The 20004-nt window shown below is 41.2% G+C and overlaps 1 protein-coding gene across 7 annotated transcripts in view; it reads right to left on the bottom strand.

Moving 5' to 3' along the window:
- Nucleotides 1-4358: 4358 nt before the first annotated feature.
- Nucleotides 4359-20004, bottom strand: part of KIF21A (kinesin family member 21A) — a 105920-nt gene continuing 90274 nt past the window's right edge. For 6 of the 7 annotated variants that reach the window (XM_063134131.1, XM_063134127.1, XM_063134130.1 and 3 more), the window contains 7 exons: nt 17327-17463; nt 13085-13265; nt 11530-11694; nt 10229-10346; nt 8748-8918; nt 6517-6716; nt 4360-5689 (listed from right to left, as the gene is read on the bottom strand). In XM_063134131.1, coding sequence (XP_062990201.1) covers nt 5596-5689; nt 6517-6716; nt 8748-8918; nt 10229-10346; nt 11530-11694; nt 13085-13265; nt 17327-17463 — 1066 coding nt within the window. In that variant the 3' untranslated portion in view covers nt 4360-5595. Of the gene's footprint in view, nt 5690-6516; nt 6717-8747; nt 8919-10228; nt 10347-11529; nt 11695-13084; nt 13266-17326; nt 17464-20004 lie in introns of all 7 variants that reach the window. The other variant, XM_063134133.1, reaches the window with a different exon arrangement.

Genomic DNA, 20004 nt, shown 5'->3' on the forward strand with positions numbered 1-20004 from the left:
ATGCTTTTTCCTCCTTGTAATGAGGAACAGGAGTATGATGTCAGAGGGTTGACATCAATCGTTTCCTTTGAGCATTGCTTTCAAACACACAAAACCCATCCATCTAGAGTATTTGACAAGAATGTTAAAAGGGCTCAATTGATTTTTGAGGTGAGCACCAGGTTGTTCGTCCATCATTAACCTGAGTAATGGAAGACATGCCTCTGCATTAATAACTTTGTCGGTTTCTACACCTGCCTCCCCCCCCCCCCGCCCCGGGATCATCCCTTTGCATGCAAATGACACACAGGGGATCCCGGGAGCAGGCAGGGATGATCCCTCCATTTTCCTGGGATAATCCTTAGGGGTAGAAAGGGCCTTTGTTGGAGGCTGTTCTCCATGTGCTCACATATTCTGAAATTAGGTGAATGGCTACTGTGGAGAGGGTCTTTTCAGTAGGGCTATGAACTGCCTCAGATCCGAACCCTGAATCCGAAGGTCTGAATCTCGGTTCCGAGGCAGATCGGATTGGTCTGAGGCGGATCGGGGGGTGGGGGTCTGTGCACAGCCCTACTTTTCAGTTGTACCAATTATGGAACATTCTCCCCAACGTAACCTGCCTGGTGCCTACTCAAACAGCACAATATGCGAATGGAACTTATTACGTCAGTTCTGAAACAGATAAATTCCATTTCATGACACAATTCACATTATTGTTAAACTTAAAAGCCCTAAACAACTCACAACGATGAGGTCCTTCTTTGGGTCCCACCACCTTTACAGTTGGTGGCTGAAGAAATATGAGGTGCCTTCTGGGTGGTGGCACCCTGGCTTTAGAACACTCTCCTAAAGAGTTGCAAATTTGTTGCATTTTTGGCACCAGGACAACAACGTTTTCCTAGCCAAAATTTTTATTATTTTTTTAATTTTCTCAAGCCTTTTAAAATTGCATTGTTTTAGCCAGCTCTGCTGCTCTTGTGAAATTTTTTATTCAACTTCCGCTAGGTTGTTGTTGTGTGGTGATTGTCTATAGTGGATAGTTTTAGGTGTGTGTTTTTAACTGCCCATCCCAAGAGTTTAGGATTTTTTAACTGAAAGAACAAGATACAAAGAGAATCAAATAAAATCATATAAACATACACACATACAACTGCAGATACTTTTTCAATATCATTTTATCTTGCAGTTTTTTTGAACACCACCTTTGTGGATGTGAATTTGCATGTGACGGGCTTAATATCTGTTGAGCCATACGAAAGATCCATCCTGTGAGTCCACGCAAAAGATCAAGCCTCTTTCCGGGTAAGCAGAGGGATGCATGTGAATCTCTCCCATCTGTCTTACAAAATGTGAATAATAATGAAAACATTATAACCTTTTAAAAACCTTCATAAAATTGCAGTAAAAATACTAATTAAAACAATAAATACAGCTACAAAACAGCCAGCAGTGGCAGATTAAAAATAAATTGTAATTCCAGCACAATTTTAAAAGAATACTTTTCTCTCACCCTTTGAATGTCTGTTGGGATTTTCAAAACACACACACACACACACACACACACACACACACACACACACACACACACACATTTTGACTCATTTCAGAAGGATGAAAGGTCAATTAATCTGGTAGGCTTCTTTTGGGAGGGAGCCCCAAGTGTGGGGGCCTTCATTGAAATTGTCATTCTTGCCAGGCTAAGCGAAGACCAAAGAGGAAATGTACTCAGAATTCCTGGGCTCCACATGAGATGTGGGAGACCCACCACTAGACCTCTTGACATTTCTATTTTTACTATGAAAGTTCTCCTATACTATTTATTCAAAGTATTTATATGTTGATTTGCAAGTCAACTTTTCCAGCCTTCTTTCCATCTTGATAAATGGTCAGTGTGGTTTGGTGTGCCCCCTTACCTTATCAACTTGATTGTGGCACATCTGTTTCCACCTGAGTATACGGTACAGCAAAAGATAAGGGATGGGGAGTCTCAGTCAGCCGCAAGTCATACAGTACAAAGTATTTCTAGTTTGGAGATTATGCTCTTGGTGGTGTAATTTAAGATTGGGGATTCTGTCAGCATACCGGCCACCCTGCTGTCCAACAGACCTGCTTCGTTCCTTCAGGCTGGTCCTTCACTATATAGCTTCCATGAACCAGGTGAAAGTATTTATATTTGAAAGGTTTGTGCTGATTGTGATAGAACATTGGGGAATATCGGGAACCCAACCTGATGAGTTTTTTTTTATGTTGCCTTAAGTTATGTTGCCTTAAGTTATGTTTTATGTTGCCTTTTTTATATTGCCTTAAGTTCAAAAGCTTAACACAAACTTTTATAAACAACAACAAATGGTGAGGCTCTCTCTTTTCCTTTACCGTTACTTTCCTTCTGGGGAAGGCAAGAAAGGGTGATTGGGGTGTGGGAGCGAGTGTGTGATGTGCCAGTGTGGTGTCATATAGGCTTCCTCAAGCTGGTGCACTCCAGAGGTGCTGGACTGCTGGCTAGGAATGATAGAAGTTGCAGTCTAACACATATGTACGTCACCAGCTTGAGGAAGGCTACAGTAGTGGACTGGATACAATGTTGGGCTTGGACCCCAAAGAGCCGGCTCAAATCCCCACTACGTCATGTAGCTGACTGGATGATCTTGGCCCAATCATTGGGCAGGTTCACACACAGTGCTAAACCATGATTTAACATTACCTGCATGAGCATCTGCAGCCCAAGCAAAGCCTCGGGTTTGAGCTCTTCTCCCTTTCCCTCCTGTCCTCCCACACAGCCAGGAAGAACAAACAATGATTCAGTTTTGTTATACCCAATTCCTGGCTTGTCATGGCAAACAAACCAGGAATTCTTGTTTACACTAAACTCTGGTTAAAGAAGCCAGATTCATAATCCATGGTTAAGGTTTATACTGTGTGGGGCTGGGGGTGGGGATTGAGCCGGAGTAGTAACTCAGGCTCATGGAGGCTCATGCATGTAATGCTGAATCATGGTTTAAAGTTAGGTGCAAACTAGGACATTACCTCTAAATCTAGCTTGTTGTTGTGAGGACAAATAGATCCTTTCATATGCAACCACCTTGAAATCCAGAGAAAGACAGGATACAATTGTTATAAATAGACATAATAATGAAAAACAAGGGGGACTCTTTACTCAATGTCTTATGTGACTGCCCCCTTCGCTTGGAATAGAAGACAATGGGGTGGGCATGGTATGTTGTGGGCTTTGCTTTCCAGCAGGGCGTTTTGAAAGGACAACATGGATACCTAACTCTTACCTTCCAGTCAAAAGCTTGGATCCAAAGAACTATGAGCAGAAGGAGAAAATGTATTAGTATTCTTCTGTGATTTCTTACACAAGTGTTAGTGGGAGACATCTTGCACAGGAACATAGGAACATGGTGTCCATTTATTTCCTATGTGGAAGCCTTTCAAGCTTCCAGTAAAGCTTCTTTTGGGGCTATTTTACTCTTATTTGCCCACAACTTAACCATTATATATTAAGGTCTAAAACCAATGGATTTCCTAGTTCCCTTAATTAGTGATCTTGTTCCTTCGTTACATGTACCCTTTCTTCCTGTTGACTTCCAAATAAACTTCAATATTGTTGTTGTTTTTTAAAAAAGAAAAGAGCAGAGAGATATTTTCTGGCCTATGTTATTCACTTCTAGCTTATGAAGGTACTGCTAGGCCTTCATCCTTAATTAGGAGGGTTTTTGTATTAACAAAGAATATCAAGACAAACTAAGCATCCAGTTCTGGGCTCCACAATTCAAGAAGGACGCAGACAAGCTGGAGCGTGTTCAGAGGAGGGCAACCAGGATGATCAGGGGTCTGAAAACAAAGCCCTATGAGGAGAGATTGAAAGAACTGGGCCTGTTTAGCCTGAAGAGGAGACTGAGGGGAGACATGATAGCACTCTTCAAATACTTAAAAGGTATTCACACAGAGGAGGGCCAGGATTTCTTTTCGATCATCCCAGAGTGCAGGGCACAAAATAATGGACTCAAGTTACAGGAAGCCAGATTCCAGCTGGACATCAGGAAAAGCTTCCTGACTGTTAGAGCAGTACGACAATGGAACCAGTTACCTAGGGAGGTTGTGTGCTCTCCCACACTACAAGCGTTCAAGAGGCAACTGGACAGTCATCTGTCAGGTATGCTTTAGGGTGGATTCCTGCATGAGCAGGAGGTTGGATTCGATGGCCTTATAGGCCCCTTCAACTCTACTATTCTATGGTTCTTTGATAAGCAATATATTTGTACTTTTTTTTGTTTCTTTGAGTGCCATTGAGTTGCGTTAGAAAACTACCCATACACACTGCATTTGAAGCCTATGGAGTTTCACTCTAAGAACATCAATTTCTCCTTCTGTATTAGGACCAAACAAAAATAGTGACAATCAAACAGTTCATGTTCAGTTGTGTATGGGTGTTGTTTTTAATTTAAGCATCAACTACCACAAGCTATACATTTACAAGCACATATTTTTCTGCTAGCAAACCAAACAACACAATAAAACACTGTTTCTGACTCTATTATAAACTTTTAAAACTTGCGGAATTTACAAATTAATGACCTGAAAAGCTGGATAAATTATACATCCCTCTCACTCAATATCCACACTCTACAGCATTTTAAAAATTCTCACACAGGCACATTGTTAACATAGTCTGTCTTTACAACCCATGTATTTACACAGCCTTCGTTGACACAATTGGTACAGTTCTTTTAAGTAACTGTCAAGGTTCGCAAACATATTTAAAATATATTTAGCAGCATATCAAATTAGATTAAAAGAAAGGACACCTTGCCCCCCTTTTTAAAAATAAAACAAAAAGTGTGAGGTGATAGAAAGAGGTCCATAAGAAAAATAGATTAAGATATTTCTGTAAGAATACTGTGGTAGGCAAAGCACTAATAAAATCTTAACAATTCAACAGCATTTTAATTCTAGTCCTGAGCACAGAGTAGACATAGCTGCACAACTTTGGTCAACAAGACTATATGCTAACAATTAATGCAGGTCATTCGCTGTTAGCGTGACACAGTCAGGGCAGTATCTGTTCCAGTTTACTGGGACTCCAGTCTTGACATTTCTTACAGCAGCAAAACGTAAGTAAACTTTTTAGGACCCCTCCGCTCCTGCTCCGGTTCTCTTCTGTTAACTTAAAAGGCTTGTGAAATGAGACTATAGACACACTAGCACATTCCATACGACCGAGAAGTGACGTTCGGCTGAACAGAAGGGTCAGAGAGTGAGGTATAGGGCACTTTCATATTCTAGGTTACAGTTTTTGAGACTGCCATTCAAGCCACAGACTTCCAGTTTGTTTAACTTACAAGGCTTATATATGCACACAAATTCAGCCATTATATGTGAGGCAAGCATGTATATATATAACCAACAGACTAGTGTTTTAAATACAGTACATAGGGGCAGTTCTTAAGGGCAGCATTTTTAGCAGAATACAACACACTGAACATTGAGCTGTATCTTCCAGGGGTTCTTTCTTTCTCCCCAGCTGCTAGCATTTGCTTACTAAATGCAAAACAACTTGTAGTAAGAGCACAGGCTATCGCCATTTCTTGAGATGTTTAGCCCATCAACTCCGGTTTAATTACTGGCAACATCTTCACTTCCATCACCAGGATCTGAGATCTGTCCATCTAGACAGTTGGGAGCTTTCCAGATTCTGACAGTTCGATCGCTGGAAAACATGTTTAAACAATCAAATACATGAACATGGATGAAGAAAGAAGCAAAGAAAAGCTGTTTTTCAATGCATATACCCATAAATAAAAAATGCAAATTTTCTAATGTGATACTGGTGTGAAATAGACCCCAGTTAAATAATTAAAAACCTCAATGAGATCTCACAGACTCCTAATACCTTGCTCAAGCATTTTTTAACTCAAAACTTCCTAAATAATGTATGGGGTTCTCCCCCCCCCCGCCCCCCCACCATTTTCATGATGTATTTTCTGTTCTGTTTGTTGATATTCACAATAAAAGAAAGAAAAAACCCTCAAAACTTCCTGGAGGTATGAATAAAAGAGTAATAATGAATGGTGAACACTTTGCTATTTCAGCTACCGTAGGTTGATATAGAAGCTGGTGAAAGTTAGGAGAATTTTTTAAATAGATTTTTATAGCTTTGGGGTCAACTATGACCTCAGACATATAAGAAAATTAAGTCAGATAGTTCATGACCCACAATGTTAACAAAAAGCCCTTTGAATTTCAGCACTTACTGCAAAAGCAGTGATCATTATTACAAGGCTTGGTTTTTTTTGTTTAGAGCAATTAATACTTACCTGTACTGTCATCCTGGAGATAATATAAATGTATAACAACAGGTACCAGTCAACATGCAATGTATATGTTATAACCTTTTTTTGCATGTTATTGTTATAAAGTTTATAATGATTTGTTAAAATTCAGTAATTAATTTTTTGTTAAACTATCAGTGTTTTAAGCGAACTGGAATGCTGAGAATTCATTCCAGTCCCTGAAAAGAGCATTAAAATAACTCACTCTGATGCAGTAAAAATCTGGCTGGAGTTGGTGCAGATGGCATTGATAGGACTGTCATGTCCTTTCAGTTCGCCTATTGGTGCAAATGTATCTACATTCCACAGCTTCAGAATGCCCCCACGACAGCCACTGAGAAGCACAGGGGAACCGGGCACTAGTCCAAGGGCACACACCCAATCCTTGTGCGCATTAGGAACTTGCTGAAAAGACAGATTGCAAAACTGGGTTGAGGATCAGCAACATCTATAATCAGGATAGGCAGTTAGTTTGGCTCTGAAAACTATACCCTGGTTCACATGCACCAACAACCCAGATTATGGGTTGTTGTTGAATTGTGGGTTATCTGCACTATGATTTAATTATGGGTTGTTAACCACAAACAACTCAGGAAGAGAACCATGGTTTGTTGTTGGGGTCTGAACTCTGAGTTGTTCATGGTTTACAACGCTTGTGCAGGATTTGCAGATAACCCACAATTCAACAGCAATCCATATTTAACCCATATTCTACGTTGTCGTTAACATGAGGACCAGGTCTATATCAGATTACCAGGAAGGTCATTTGCACATTTTGGTGTATACATTTGAATAACATGTATGCATGTCACATTTATGAACATGGTGGATGGGTTGTAGTTCACCAGCTTCTTCAACAATATTCATTTATGAAAATCAAGACGTGGAATGCTCAAGTCACCTCTTAAGAATTCTATGATTGTTTACTCCAGAGTGTGTTGAAAAAGCTGCAACTAGTGCTGTGCTGAAAAAAAATCTTATATAGCATTCTCATTCATTTTTATATAAAGGAACTGGTTTCAAAAAGAAATTCAAAGGAGAAGAAGATTTCAGGAAATTCTCATGGGTTTGGTTTGGGATTCTTGCGCTTACCTGAATTATGAGATGGCTGAGGAGTGTGTGAGTGTCCTGTATTTCATTGTACAATCATCTCTCCAGAAACATGTAGCCTCCTTGGCTTCCTGCACTTCAATTAAATCCAAGGGGAAGACACCACAAGGTATTTCCTCCCATAAGGCTTTTTAAGATCAGGAAGCACAGGCAGCCTGGAAGGCTGGAGAGGTGTACAATGGAAAGAAACACTGAATTCTCAGCCATCTCACAGTGATTAGGTAAACAAACTCAAAAACATCACCAAAACAAATTATAAAATGTCCTGAGAACAAGGCAGAAAAATTGAACCTTTTCAAAGGGGAAGAAAACTTGCAGAAAATTGGAGGACAGATGTTGACGGAACACTAGCTCCACCTCTTCCCAGGAGCTGGACACAACATTGCCCTCCTAACACCTGCTACAGGCCTTTCAGGGAAGTAGAAGTATCATAAGCATCTTAGAGACACCATTTATCAACAATCACCCTTCAGCAATGTAACATTTGGAAGATCTTGGGGAAGGTGCTGAATCTTGAAGAATGACAACTAGAGAGCTTCACCTATGGGGCGGTATATAAATGTAATAAATAAATATAAATAAATAGACCTGAGGCACAATTTCTCAGAAGACATTTTTCTCAGGAAAGTTATTTTTTCCCTTATGCCTCAAAAAATAAAAGGCCACTTTGCAGATTCCTCCCTATTTTCTTCATCAATTGTACACTCATTCTTTTGTGCAGTTCACTTTCCTTCCCCTCCCCCATGCCCAACAATGTCCCAGAACAATGCTAGATACAAGACATTGTGAGAAACAACCTATAAGAAAAAAGAAAGAAGCTGTGGTGTAAGCCCTACCTGCGAGCAACTGTTGGAGATTTCTCCGCCCCATGGAGAAATTCGGTGAAAAATTCTCTGCCCATAAATAGGGTAGAGACTTATAAGAGGTCAATTTCGGTAAGTTCTGCTACTGCACAATCAAATACATCCTTTGCAGTCATAAGGGCCAGAAGTTTCCATTTAAGAAGGGTGCTGGGAATTCTATCAGGACCCATGAATGTTGCACAAATCCCATGAATGGAGCACTCATAACCTCAAGTGTTGTATGTCTCCTGTCATTGTCAAGTTCTCACCTGAAATCTAGGCCCAAGCCTACATTCTTGGGTCCTCACATCAGTTTTCTAGATGCAAATCCCTTTGTACATTCCTACACCTTTTACTGGTGCTGCCAAAATGAAACTTAAGAAGTTTTTGGGTGACTGAAGAATTTTAATTTTTGACAACTAGCCAGTAACTCTGTTTTGCAGAGTTTGTATACCTGAATATCCAACATGGTTTTTAGCACTACCTGTATGAGGTCTTTTTGAGCCAAGTCCCACTTTTTAATTCCATTATCTCTGGATCCACTGAAAAGGTTGTCTCCCATAATAGTAAGTGCTTCAATGCCATCATAATGTGGAGGTTCGAAGTTGTGTGTAGGGCTTACGGTTCCAAGAGCTCCCTCAGTTACATCAAACATCTGGAACAGTAACAATACATTTTAATATCTGCCAAATTATCTTGTCAGAACAATAAACTACAAAACACTACCCAAGATACTTCATTATTACAGTAAAAGGTTTTGGACAGTGCAGCAGCAGCAAGCACTACTTGATTATAATAATATATGTATTTAATAAAATGTGGTGCCCAATGAATATGAAATATTTAAATTTATTTATATTCTCTCTGCAGCTCAGTGTTCTCCAGATAAACATCTGAGGTCCATAGTATCACAAGGAATGGATGTTAGATTATCATGAAGAAAACCAGTTGTGGCATTTTTCCTATACCAACTTTTAGTTTCTTATTGTATAAGAACAACAGCCTCAAGTAACAAGCATCATATAATTAGCAGATTTAAAAAACACCCACGCAATTACTCTGAATAAACTGAAGTATACCAGTGGAAGATTACAAGATCATTTGCCAATGCTTGTCTATGTGGTAATTATGCAACATAAAAGTTAAAAAGTCTGCATATCTGAGTTAATGAGAAGCCAAAAGTAACATTTTGAATTACTCTAAAAAAAGCCAACAGCAATTACTGAGATTTAGTCTGCCATATACCTGGAAATAAATCCCACTGAACTCAGTGGGTCTTATTTCTGAGTATGCAAGCATAGGAGTGTGCTGCTAATGCTTAGGAAATGGCTTTTAAAACTACCTGGGAAAAATAGTATGATTTATTAAATAAAGAGTGAAAGTTTACACCCAGTTTACACCCAGATAACCCAGTTATTTTACTTTCCAACATAAAACCAAAATGCTACCAGAGTGCTTGAATTTTTTTTAATTAAATGAGGGGATTGATATTTTTCATGCACAGGTGAGCTCCAAAGAATGTCAGACTGATTATCCCTAAAACTGTAAAAAGACGACAGACTAATAGTGCAGTCCTATGTGTGTATATGATTGCACTGTGCCTTTCTAAATTTTGCAAGGAGAGAAAGGGAGAAAATGGAATCATGGTCCATTCTTGAAGCCTGATTTATTACTACTCTGTAAAAGACATAGGAGACACAGGGGCTGGTCACATGGAACAGCGGCAAATCATAGATTAGCTCACTCAGAAATTGTTGCCGTTCATACCAGGCATGTTCCACAGCCTTTATGAACATTCAACGCCTGGCTGGGCCAATCAGGGTTTGCTATGTGATATTTTAACCTGAACACTATAGGTTAATCATGGGTTAAATAACCCATTGTTAATCTAACTAGTAATTGTAGATTAACTGTGGGTTGTTTAACTCACTATTTTCTGCTGTTATGTGCAAACCAGGTCAATACCTTTATATAATGGTCCTTTGAGCCAGTAATGATGAGATCTTGCCCATTGGAAATGCGGTCTACTGTAAGGCACATAACAGGGCCCAGGTGACCAGTTAGCTTTCCTGTAGACTGAAACCTACAAGAAGAGTAGACATAGGAAAAGTTACTCAGGTATAAAACAACTCAGGCTCTAAATATTTCAAGGAAATAAAGAACATCTCCCCAAATCATTTTTTCAGAGGTCTACTGGATATCAAAATTTGATCCCTACAGATAGTTATATGGGATGTAAGTGGAAGTTAAACATATATTAGAAGCAGCAAGAATACCCTGTTTAAGACAATGGCCAGTATCCAATGTTGATGCAACACTAGTGCTAATGGTATTGCACTAGCATAAATCAGCACTTGTGCAACGTAACTAGCATTTGCTAATGCAATGGGGGGAAAGTGGTGACTGATTTGCCACCAAAATTCAGTGAGGCAGCAGCAAAAACATCACACCATTGTGCTACCATGCCTCTGAATTTCAGTGGCAAATCACCACTTGCGCTGGGACACCATTGGGTACTGCCCAGACTATCTTAAATTTTATATTTTCAATTCTTCCTGCTTCTGAAATTTCTTGGCACCTATTTATTTTCCTGATTGCATTAGAAAGTGATATGATATTGTACAGCAATCAGATACGGCTGTAAGTATAAGGTTGAAAATTCTATTGGTGGGATGTTTTCCAAATTTGTGTAATGCTTTGTGTCCTTATTCGGCCATTTGCACATTCCCCCTTCCCCACTGAGTAAGTTTACATTAAAGGTCAGCAAATACAGCCCCCGCAACTTCAATTTGAGGATGCACTATTTCACAAACCAAATTTGCAGTTAAAACTAGTAGGACTAGTGGATTCAGTCTGCAGATCCACAGAAGCCTTTAGACATCACTGTGGAACTTCAGTAGCTGCATCTGGGACCTATCTCATGTTGCATTTGCAGTGCAGCACCTCTCCATGTCAACATTACTCCCATTCCCAAGAGAGGTGATACCAATATAAGGAGGAACCACAGCATGGACTCCTCCCACATGGCTCAGGGCATCTCACATAAGCAGGAAGAAGCCACGATGCATTTCTTCTCATACCACAAACATATAATGAGAAAGGACCTGCAAATGGTGCCCAAAAGGCTCCATACTGGTGTAAAATCCCTTCAGTCTCAACCCTACCAAGAAATATTGCTGATGATACTGTAGCCAAGTGTGGAGCCTGTAAACACAACAGCTCAATTATATCTTTGCATACTCAATGAATTACTCGGAAAACTTTACCTCTTCAGGTCCCACATTCTCACTGCATTTCCTGCAGCTGCATACAGAAAAGTGCCTGTTGGATTTAGGGCTATCTGATTGATCTGGTTCTCTCCAGCCGGAATTGTCACTGTTCTATTGGTACTTCCACAGCAAACATCACCTGGCATCGCCTGGCCTGATGACCTACATTATACAGGGAAACAAGAGGAAAAGTAACAAACAATTCTATAATTGGGGTGGGTAGGTAAGTAATTCCATCAGTCCCAATATGTCATGTTGACCACGGACAAATGATGGGATGGTTTGCGGACACTAAGTTTTTAGCTTTAAATGCAAAGCTGCCAAGTGAAACTCCCAATGCATTTATTTCTACCTCATTTGTATATGTATAGCTCAGGCTATCCCAAATAGTCTAAGCAAGTAACTGTGGGAAAAGAAACAGATGGGATGCCCTTCAGGTACAAGGATACAAGGGAGATTCCAAATTCTGACTAATATTTATTTATTTTATTTTTTACATTTATATTTATTTATTTATTTATTACATTTTTATACCGCCCAATAGCCGAAAAATCCCACCATTTTTCCTCCAAGGAACCCAAGGCGGCATACATAATCCTCCTGCTCTCCATGTTATCCTCACAACAACAACCCTGTGAGGTAGGTTGTGCTGAGAGTCTGTGACTGGCCCAAAGTCACCCAGTGGGTTTCCATGGCCGAGTGGGGACTAGAACCCGGATCTCCCAACTCCCAGTCCAACACCTTAGCCACTACACCACCCTGGCATCATATACGGATTTCTCTAGTTACTTTTGCAGCAAAACCCATGTGTGGATCATCAGCCATTCTCAGACGTCTCCAAAAAATCAAGACTTCTAAAGCCAGACGAGCTCCCTGGCTGTACACAGATCGAGCCATTGCACATGAGCAGTATGCATGTCAGCATATCATACTGAAAGAACTCAATATATGGACTAAAATGCAAGTCCAGCCTCTATTCTATTTGAGGCGGAAGGTCCATAGCTCCATGGTACTCAATTTGCATTGTGATGCCATCTCTGGTGAAAAGGACAACAAGTATTAAAGATAAGAAAGTATGTGGCTTTGGAGAGGCATTCACAGGATCCATAGTCTAACTCAGGAAACTCTCCTTGACTCTTATTACAGAATGCAAATCAGAATTCGCTGAGAAGGGATCGCTTTTATTCCTGCTAACTCACATCCCCTTGTTTCAGCCTTTTCCACATGCAGCTCTTCACCTTAACCCATCACTTTTATTTAAATAGTCTCAGTTTACAGCTCACCTAGTTCTTTATTAAATGCCCACTGGGGTGGGGACATTTGAAATAGCAACAGGAGAACCAGGTTTTCCTCCTCCCTGCACCGTCATTTCTCTTCGCCTACAACTCTTACAATTAGTCTTTGACAATTCAATTTTTTTCTGCATTCAGATAAATGGAAACAAGTAGCTGGATTTTAGCCTGGGTGTTTTACATTAACTACAGTTCTTGCACTGCTTATTGCAAAATCTAATTTTAAGATTATTATTTTTGCTTTTAGAGTTCCAACTTACGTTAGTGTCCGAATACACTTAGCAGAATCACGGATGTCCCACACCTTAATATAAGATGTCGAGATTGTGAAGACCAAGCTAGTATAATTACAGTACTTTACAGATACAACATTATTGGGATGACCACCGAGAGACATTATTTCCTGTCCAGTTACTAAATTCCATACTTTACAAGTGCGATCTAAAAACAAAATGACAAGAACAACAAATAAATAAGTGGATAATACTACATAATACTTTATTAGTTTCCCTATAATACATTGTTCTCAGGGCAACTTGCATAAATGGGGGACAGGGAGGAGATGACCCTTAAGCTAGCATCACATCGGCCCTATTCGGAAGACACCTTAAAGCACGGTTTTAACCACAGTGGTTAAGCCCGAAAGCCAGGCTGTGTTCAGAAGACACCTTAAACCATGGCGAATAAGGCTTTCTGGCTTAACCACTGTGGTTAAAACCGTGCTTTAAGGTGTCTTCTGAATGGGGCCATCCTGTGTCCAAAAAGGTGGTGCACTCCTGCCACAGAAGGAAGCAAAGCAGAACAGATAGGTTGACAGCAACCTTTCAGTACTTTAGAATGAGATTTGTGAGAAACCCAAATGAATTAAATCACAATGTTGCAAATGTTTCCCCTGATCTTAAATTTATTTATTTATTTATTTATTTATTTATTACATTTTTATACTGCCCAATAGCCGAAGCTCTCTGGGCGGTTCACAAAAATTAAAACCACAGTAAAACACCCAACAGTTTAAAACACAATTACGAAATACAGTATAAAAAGCGCAACCAGGATAAAACCACACAGCAAAGTTGATATAGGATTAAAATACAGAGTTAAAACAGTAAAATTTAAATTTAAGTTAAAATTAAGTGTTAAAATACTGAGTGAATAAAAAGGTCTTCAGCTGGCGACGAAAGCAGTATAGTGTAGGCGCCAAGCGGACCTCTCTGGGGAGCTCGTTCCACAACCGGGGTGCCACAGCGGAGAAAGCCCTCCTCCTAGTAGCCACCTGCCTCACTTCCTTTGGCAGGGGCTCACGGAGAAGGCCCCCTGTAGATGATCTTAAGGTCCGGGTAGGTACATATGGGAGGAGGCGTTCCTTCAGATAACCTGGCCCCAAACCGTTTAGGGCTTTAAATGTCAATACCAGCACTTTGAATTGGGCCCGGACCTGGACTGGCAGCCAATGAAGTTGTAAAAGGACTGGCGTAATGTGATCTCGCCGGCCAGTCCCTGTTAATAACCTTGCTGCCCTGTTTTGCACCAGTTGAAGTTTCCGGACCGTTTTCAAAGGCAGCCCCACGTATAACGCATTGCAGTAATCCAAACGAGAGGTTATCAGAGCATGGATAACTGTAGCTAAGCTATCTCTGTCCAGATAAGGGCGCAGCTGGTATATCAGCCTGAGCTGATAAAAGGTGCTCTTTGCCACTGAGTTCACCTGTGCCTCAAGTGACAGTTCTGGATCGAAGAGCACTCCCAAACTACGGACCCGATCCTTTAGGGGGAGTGCAACCCCGTCCAGGACAGGGCAAACATCACCTCGCCGGACAGAAGAACCACCCGCTAACAGTACCTCCGTCTTGTCTGGATTGAGTTTCAGTTTATTAGCCCTCATCCAGTCCATTACCGTGCCCAGGCACTGGTTCAGAACAGCCACTGCCTCACCTGGGTTTGATGAAAAGGAAAGGTAGAGCTGGGTATCATCCGCATATTGATGACACCTCAGTCCACATCTCCGGATAACCTCCCCCAGCGGCTTCATGTATATGTTAAACAGCATAGGGGATAAGATAGAGCCCTGTGGAACCCCATGGCTTAGGTGCCACGGCACAGAGCAATAATCCCCCAGCACCACCTTCTGGAATCGGCCATCCAAGTAGGAGCGGAACCACTGCAACGCAGTACCTCCAACTCCCAGCTCAGACAACCTATCCAGAAGGATACCATGGTCGATGGTATCGAAGGCCGCTGAGAGGTCCAGGAGAACCAACAGGGTCGCACTCCCCCTGTCTCTCTCCCGACAGAGGTCATCCCACAGGGCGACCAAGGCAGTTTCTGTTCCAAAACCAGGCCTAAAACCCGATTGAAATGGATCTAGATAATCCGTTTCATTCAAGAGTGCCTGGAGTTGTCCTGCAACCACCCGCTCAAGCACCTTGCCCAGGAAAGGGATATTAGCCACCGGCCTGTAGTTGTTAACATCTTCCGGGTCCAGATTAGGCTTCTTCAGGAGTGGTCTAATTACCACCTCTTTTAAAGAGGCCGGCACCACTCCCTCTCTCAAGGAGGCATTTACAACCTCCTGGACCCAGCCGGCGATCCCCTCCTTATTTGATGTAATGAGCCACGAGGGGCAAGGGTCAAGCACACAGGTGGTCGACCGGAAATTGGCCAAGCACCTTGTCCACATCCTCGGGCCTCACTAACTGAAACTCATCCAATAAAACTGAACCGGACGGCGCTCTGAACACCTCTACTAGTGGAGCTGCATTAAGTGTGATGTCCAATTCATGACGAATCTGAGCGACTTTATCTTCAAAGTGCCGTGCAAATTTGTCACAGCGTGCTACCGAGGGTTCCACCATCTCTTGCCCTGGCCCAGAGTGTAACAGGCCGCGAACCACCCGGAAAAGCTCCGCCGGACGACACTGAGAAGACGCAATGCTGGTGGAAAAGAACTGCCTCTTTGCCACCCTCACCGCCACAGAGTAGGCTCGATAGTGAGCTCTAACCCGTGTTCGATCAGACCCAGCACGAGTCTTCCTCCACCTGCGTTCTAGCCGTCTCCCCTCTTGCTTCATTGCCCTCAGCTCAGGTGTATACCAAGGAGCTGACCGGGCTCTGCTCAGAGGGAGAGGACGCTTGGGCGCGATCGTGTCAACCGCCCGAGTCATCTCTGCATTCCACAGAGCGACCTGGGCTTCGACAGGACTAAACCAGTAGTTCTACACCACAATAAACAAAGTGGGGCTGATTTTGGAGTTCTAGTTGTTTGTTAAATAGTCGCTTAATACTTTTGGTCCCCGTGTTCTACTATAAAAACAGTTGCCAAAAGGTTATACAAGGCTAGATAAATACACAAATTTATCAAGTGTCATTCCATATTTACCTTTCTAAATATATATACAGCCAGGTGGGAAACAACCAACTTTTCCTGAATGTTAATGTTTACATTACCTGAATATGTTACTCTAATTTCCCACGTGTATGAAAACTGTTTTAAACATTGCATTTAAATAAGGCAAAGGAGAAATAAAAGGAGGGGGGGATGAAGGGAAACTGAGCCACTTCACTGATTGCATCAGCCATTCTCGGTCTGGCACCCTCCAAATATGTTGGACCACAACTCCCATCATCCCCAACCAGCACGCCTTTGCCACCTTGGAGGGGGAGTGTTATGGGAGCTGAAATCCAACAGATCTGAAGGGTGCCAGGCTGGGCCCCGGTTATGGAACGATTTGCCACTGGAGATTAAACAGGCTCCCATTCCCCATTGTTTCAGATGTCCATGTAAGGCGTTATTATTTACACAAGAGTTTGGGAAAGGGGTGATTTGAATTTTAATGTGGGTTGAGGTGTTTTTAATGGAAATTGTTCTATGTGCTGTTGTAAAGTGCCACGATGCCAGAAATGGTGAGGTGGCACTATAAAAAGGTTTTAAAATGAGCTGAGAGTCTGTGACAGGCCCAAAGTCACCCAGTGGGTTTCCATGGCTGAGTGGCGACTAGAATCCGGATCTCCCGACTCCCAGACCAACACTCTAGCCGCTACACCACACTGGTCCCCAATCCAGATCAGGACAACAGCAGGGGGAAGGGTGTAAGCCTCGCATGCTAGGATTTTGATTCCTGTTAGGTGTCTTGCACTTAACATAATATCTGCTTTGGCCCGTAGTAGCCAAGTTTTCTTATTAATTGCATGGGTGAGGTTGGGGATGGGGAAGCACAGAAAATTAGCTTCTAAGAAGAGAGATACACGGAGCTTTTCTACACAAGGCTGTTAATAATCTTTTAATCCACTGTATCTGTTTTCGGTTTTGCACAGAATGACAAGCGCCCATGGAGATAAAGATGGAGAAAGACACCCAGTGACTCTCTGTGGGGTGGAGCTGCAGTCCCATAGTAAATGTAACATGTAGCCAGGCTCTTAAAGAATTATCTTACTCCAGTGTTAGCATCATCAGCATGTGATGAGTATCCAGAAAGCTGCATATACCAACAAGAGATATGCCAAACCTTTTGATCCAGTGAAGAGGAGATCATCAGTAGAATCAACACAAAGCACAGCCTTTGTATGGCCTTCAGCAATATGGATACATTGAATTGGGGAAGGCCGGACACATTTTGAAGAAGAGAATGGGTTGATTATACCCCTATGTAAGGAAACAGAAGAACTTTGGATTAGTATTTATAGGAAAGTCATTATATTTCACTATCATCTCCCCACCACACCATGCTGGATTTCTTGGAAATCTTGCATGAAGTGTAGATTAAGCAGGGAAAATGTTTGCTTAATCACAGACCAATAATACGTTCCTCTGTCCACCCACCAAAGAGCGCAAGTTCACACAAATTTCACTCCCATGACAAGGGACATCTCAAACACCAGTTCCAATGGGGATGCCAACCTGATCATTGTATTAGTAGGCTAAAAGCAGCCACGGCTGTTGCTCTGCAAGTACTGAGAAAATACCCTGCCATGGCACAAACCACAGGATTTTGTGGAATTACTCTAAATTACGGCACTGTGCCTTCCACATTTTAGCCTTCTCACTCATGAATTTATGAATCCTTGTAGTGATCTCGCTCTATCTTCAATATATGTAAAAACGAAGAGAAAAACATTTAATACTGGATCTACAGTGAAGGGGGCAGGTCAGAGGAGTGGGGGTGAGACAGCCTTTAATGATGCACCATGATTCCGTTTTCGCAACCATGCAGTAATGTGGATTAGAACATCACATTGTTTATGTTCATTAGAAATGTAGAAAATAACCACTTCTATTAAAAGTATAAAAGAGTGATTCCAAACTACTTATATATGTTATACAATCTTGTGTATGACGTGTGAGCTCAATCAGATTGTCTTAAGAGGTCAATGGCAGGCTTGATATCTGAGCTGTAAAACCATGTAGAGATATAAGAAGCAAATATTTCTGAAGAAATATGTCTTCCATATATCCACAGGAGGTTGTTCATGCGTTAAGTTACTGGTGTTCTTCATGAGCGTTTTGAATAGTAAGAGAAAATAATTTGCATAGGACTGAGAATTTAGGAGGCGGAGTATTAGAAGTAAGGGAATTATTATACGTTAGGAAAATGGTCTGTAAACAAAAAAAATTAAATAAACATGTGTACAGTTTGTGTAATTTTATACTTTATGTCAGTTGCATATGCAACAAACTGCAAATGGGTCTGGCAGGTCAGAGTGGAAAAACATTTGGGAATCAACTGAAGTGGCGCCTTAGATAGCAAGCTGTTTTACAGCTGATTTGTACATCAATTTTTGAGTAGGTGTATTAGAAGCCATGTGATGACTTCAGCTCTTCCCTTTCCTGTGGGGTCATTTGTTTGAAAAATTTCTAGAGGAGAGAGCACAGTCTCTCATTTCTTCCACCATCCTGTTCCCTATAAGATGCTGTTGAGGTCCAGATTCCATTCTTTGCCAAGATGAAGTTTTCTAGGGTAAGGAATATGGCCTTTTTCGGTAATGGTGCCTATAGCTTGGAATTCCCGGTTAAAGTGTAGTAGTCTGGCTACCACTCTCATTGGTGTCTGTCACCAGGTGAAGGAACTTCCCTTTCAAGGAAGTTAAAATCCCTTGATTTTAATAGTTTTGGGATGGGGGAGTTTACACTGGAACAAGGACTGGTTGTTCTGCTGCTACAGATTTTTACTAAGAGTTGCGAAGAGTTGTATTTTGTAATTGTGCTTTTAACATGTTGGTTGTTTTATTATGGTTTTAATTTTTGTGAACTGCCCAGAGAGCTTCGGCTATTGGGCGGTATAAAAATGTAATAAATAAATAAATAAAATAAGAACCAGAAAATAATTGGGGAAACCATTTTTAAACATCATGATGATGTTCTGACTCTTCACATCTCTGTTTTATCGTGGTGTTAATGGGTTGTGGCTTTAATTATGGATTTTACTGAACTGTTTGATTTTTTGTACATTGTCTTGGGTATCCTACAGGTTGGTAGATAAATACAAATAAATGCATGAATGAATAATCTTTCCATATCCAAGTGAAGGACTGAAAACTTGTATCCTCTCACATGGAGGTAGTTTCAGACAAATGGTTCTCCACAGGAAACTGAAGTGATCAAATTGTCTAGCGAGGATGTTGCCTTCACAGAAACAGAAGTATCAATTGATGTTTAGACTGATTGAAGTTAGCAGAACTAAACTGACTTTAACTCAGTGGCCCTGTTCAGATGACATGCTAAGGTGGTTATACATTTTGAGCTAAACATTACAGCTTAACGTGTTGTGTGAACCATTCCTAACTACAGTGGCTACATAACCACGGTTAAAACATGCTTACTAATCATTTGCTGCAAAAGGGTTAGCAGCCTAACCAAGGCTTAGCATGTTGTCTGAACAGGCCCAATATGCCACTTTAGGTTCCTTTAATAAAAGCATTACATCCATGACAGAAGTAACTGTGGTTAAGCCATAGATTAAAAGTTTACTAAACTACTTAAGGAGGACATTGATATATTTTAAATTCTTTCTAGTTTATCAAGGATAATGAAAGATTTAGAATGTAAAATACAAGCTTAAGTTTTGAATAACTGATTCAGGATGCAATCTTATGCATCTTTCAGCAGAAAAGAAATCCTACAACTCCCAGGATGCCTCAGCGAGTCATGCTTGGTGCGGCATGCTGGGAGTTATAGCACTTGTTTCTG

The sequence above is a fragment of the Elgaria multicarinata genome, chromosome 9 (assembly GCF_023053635.1).
Source record: "Elgaria multicarinata webbii isolate HBS135686 ecotype San Diego chromosome 9, rElgMul1.1.pri, whole genome shotgun sequence".
In the NCBI taxonomy this organism is placed as follows: Eukaryota; Metazoa; Chordata; class Lepidosauria; order Squamata; family Anguidae; genus Elgaria; species Elgaria multicarinata.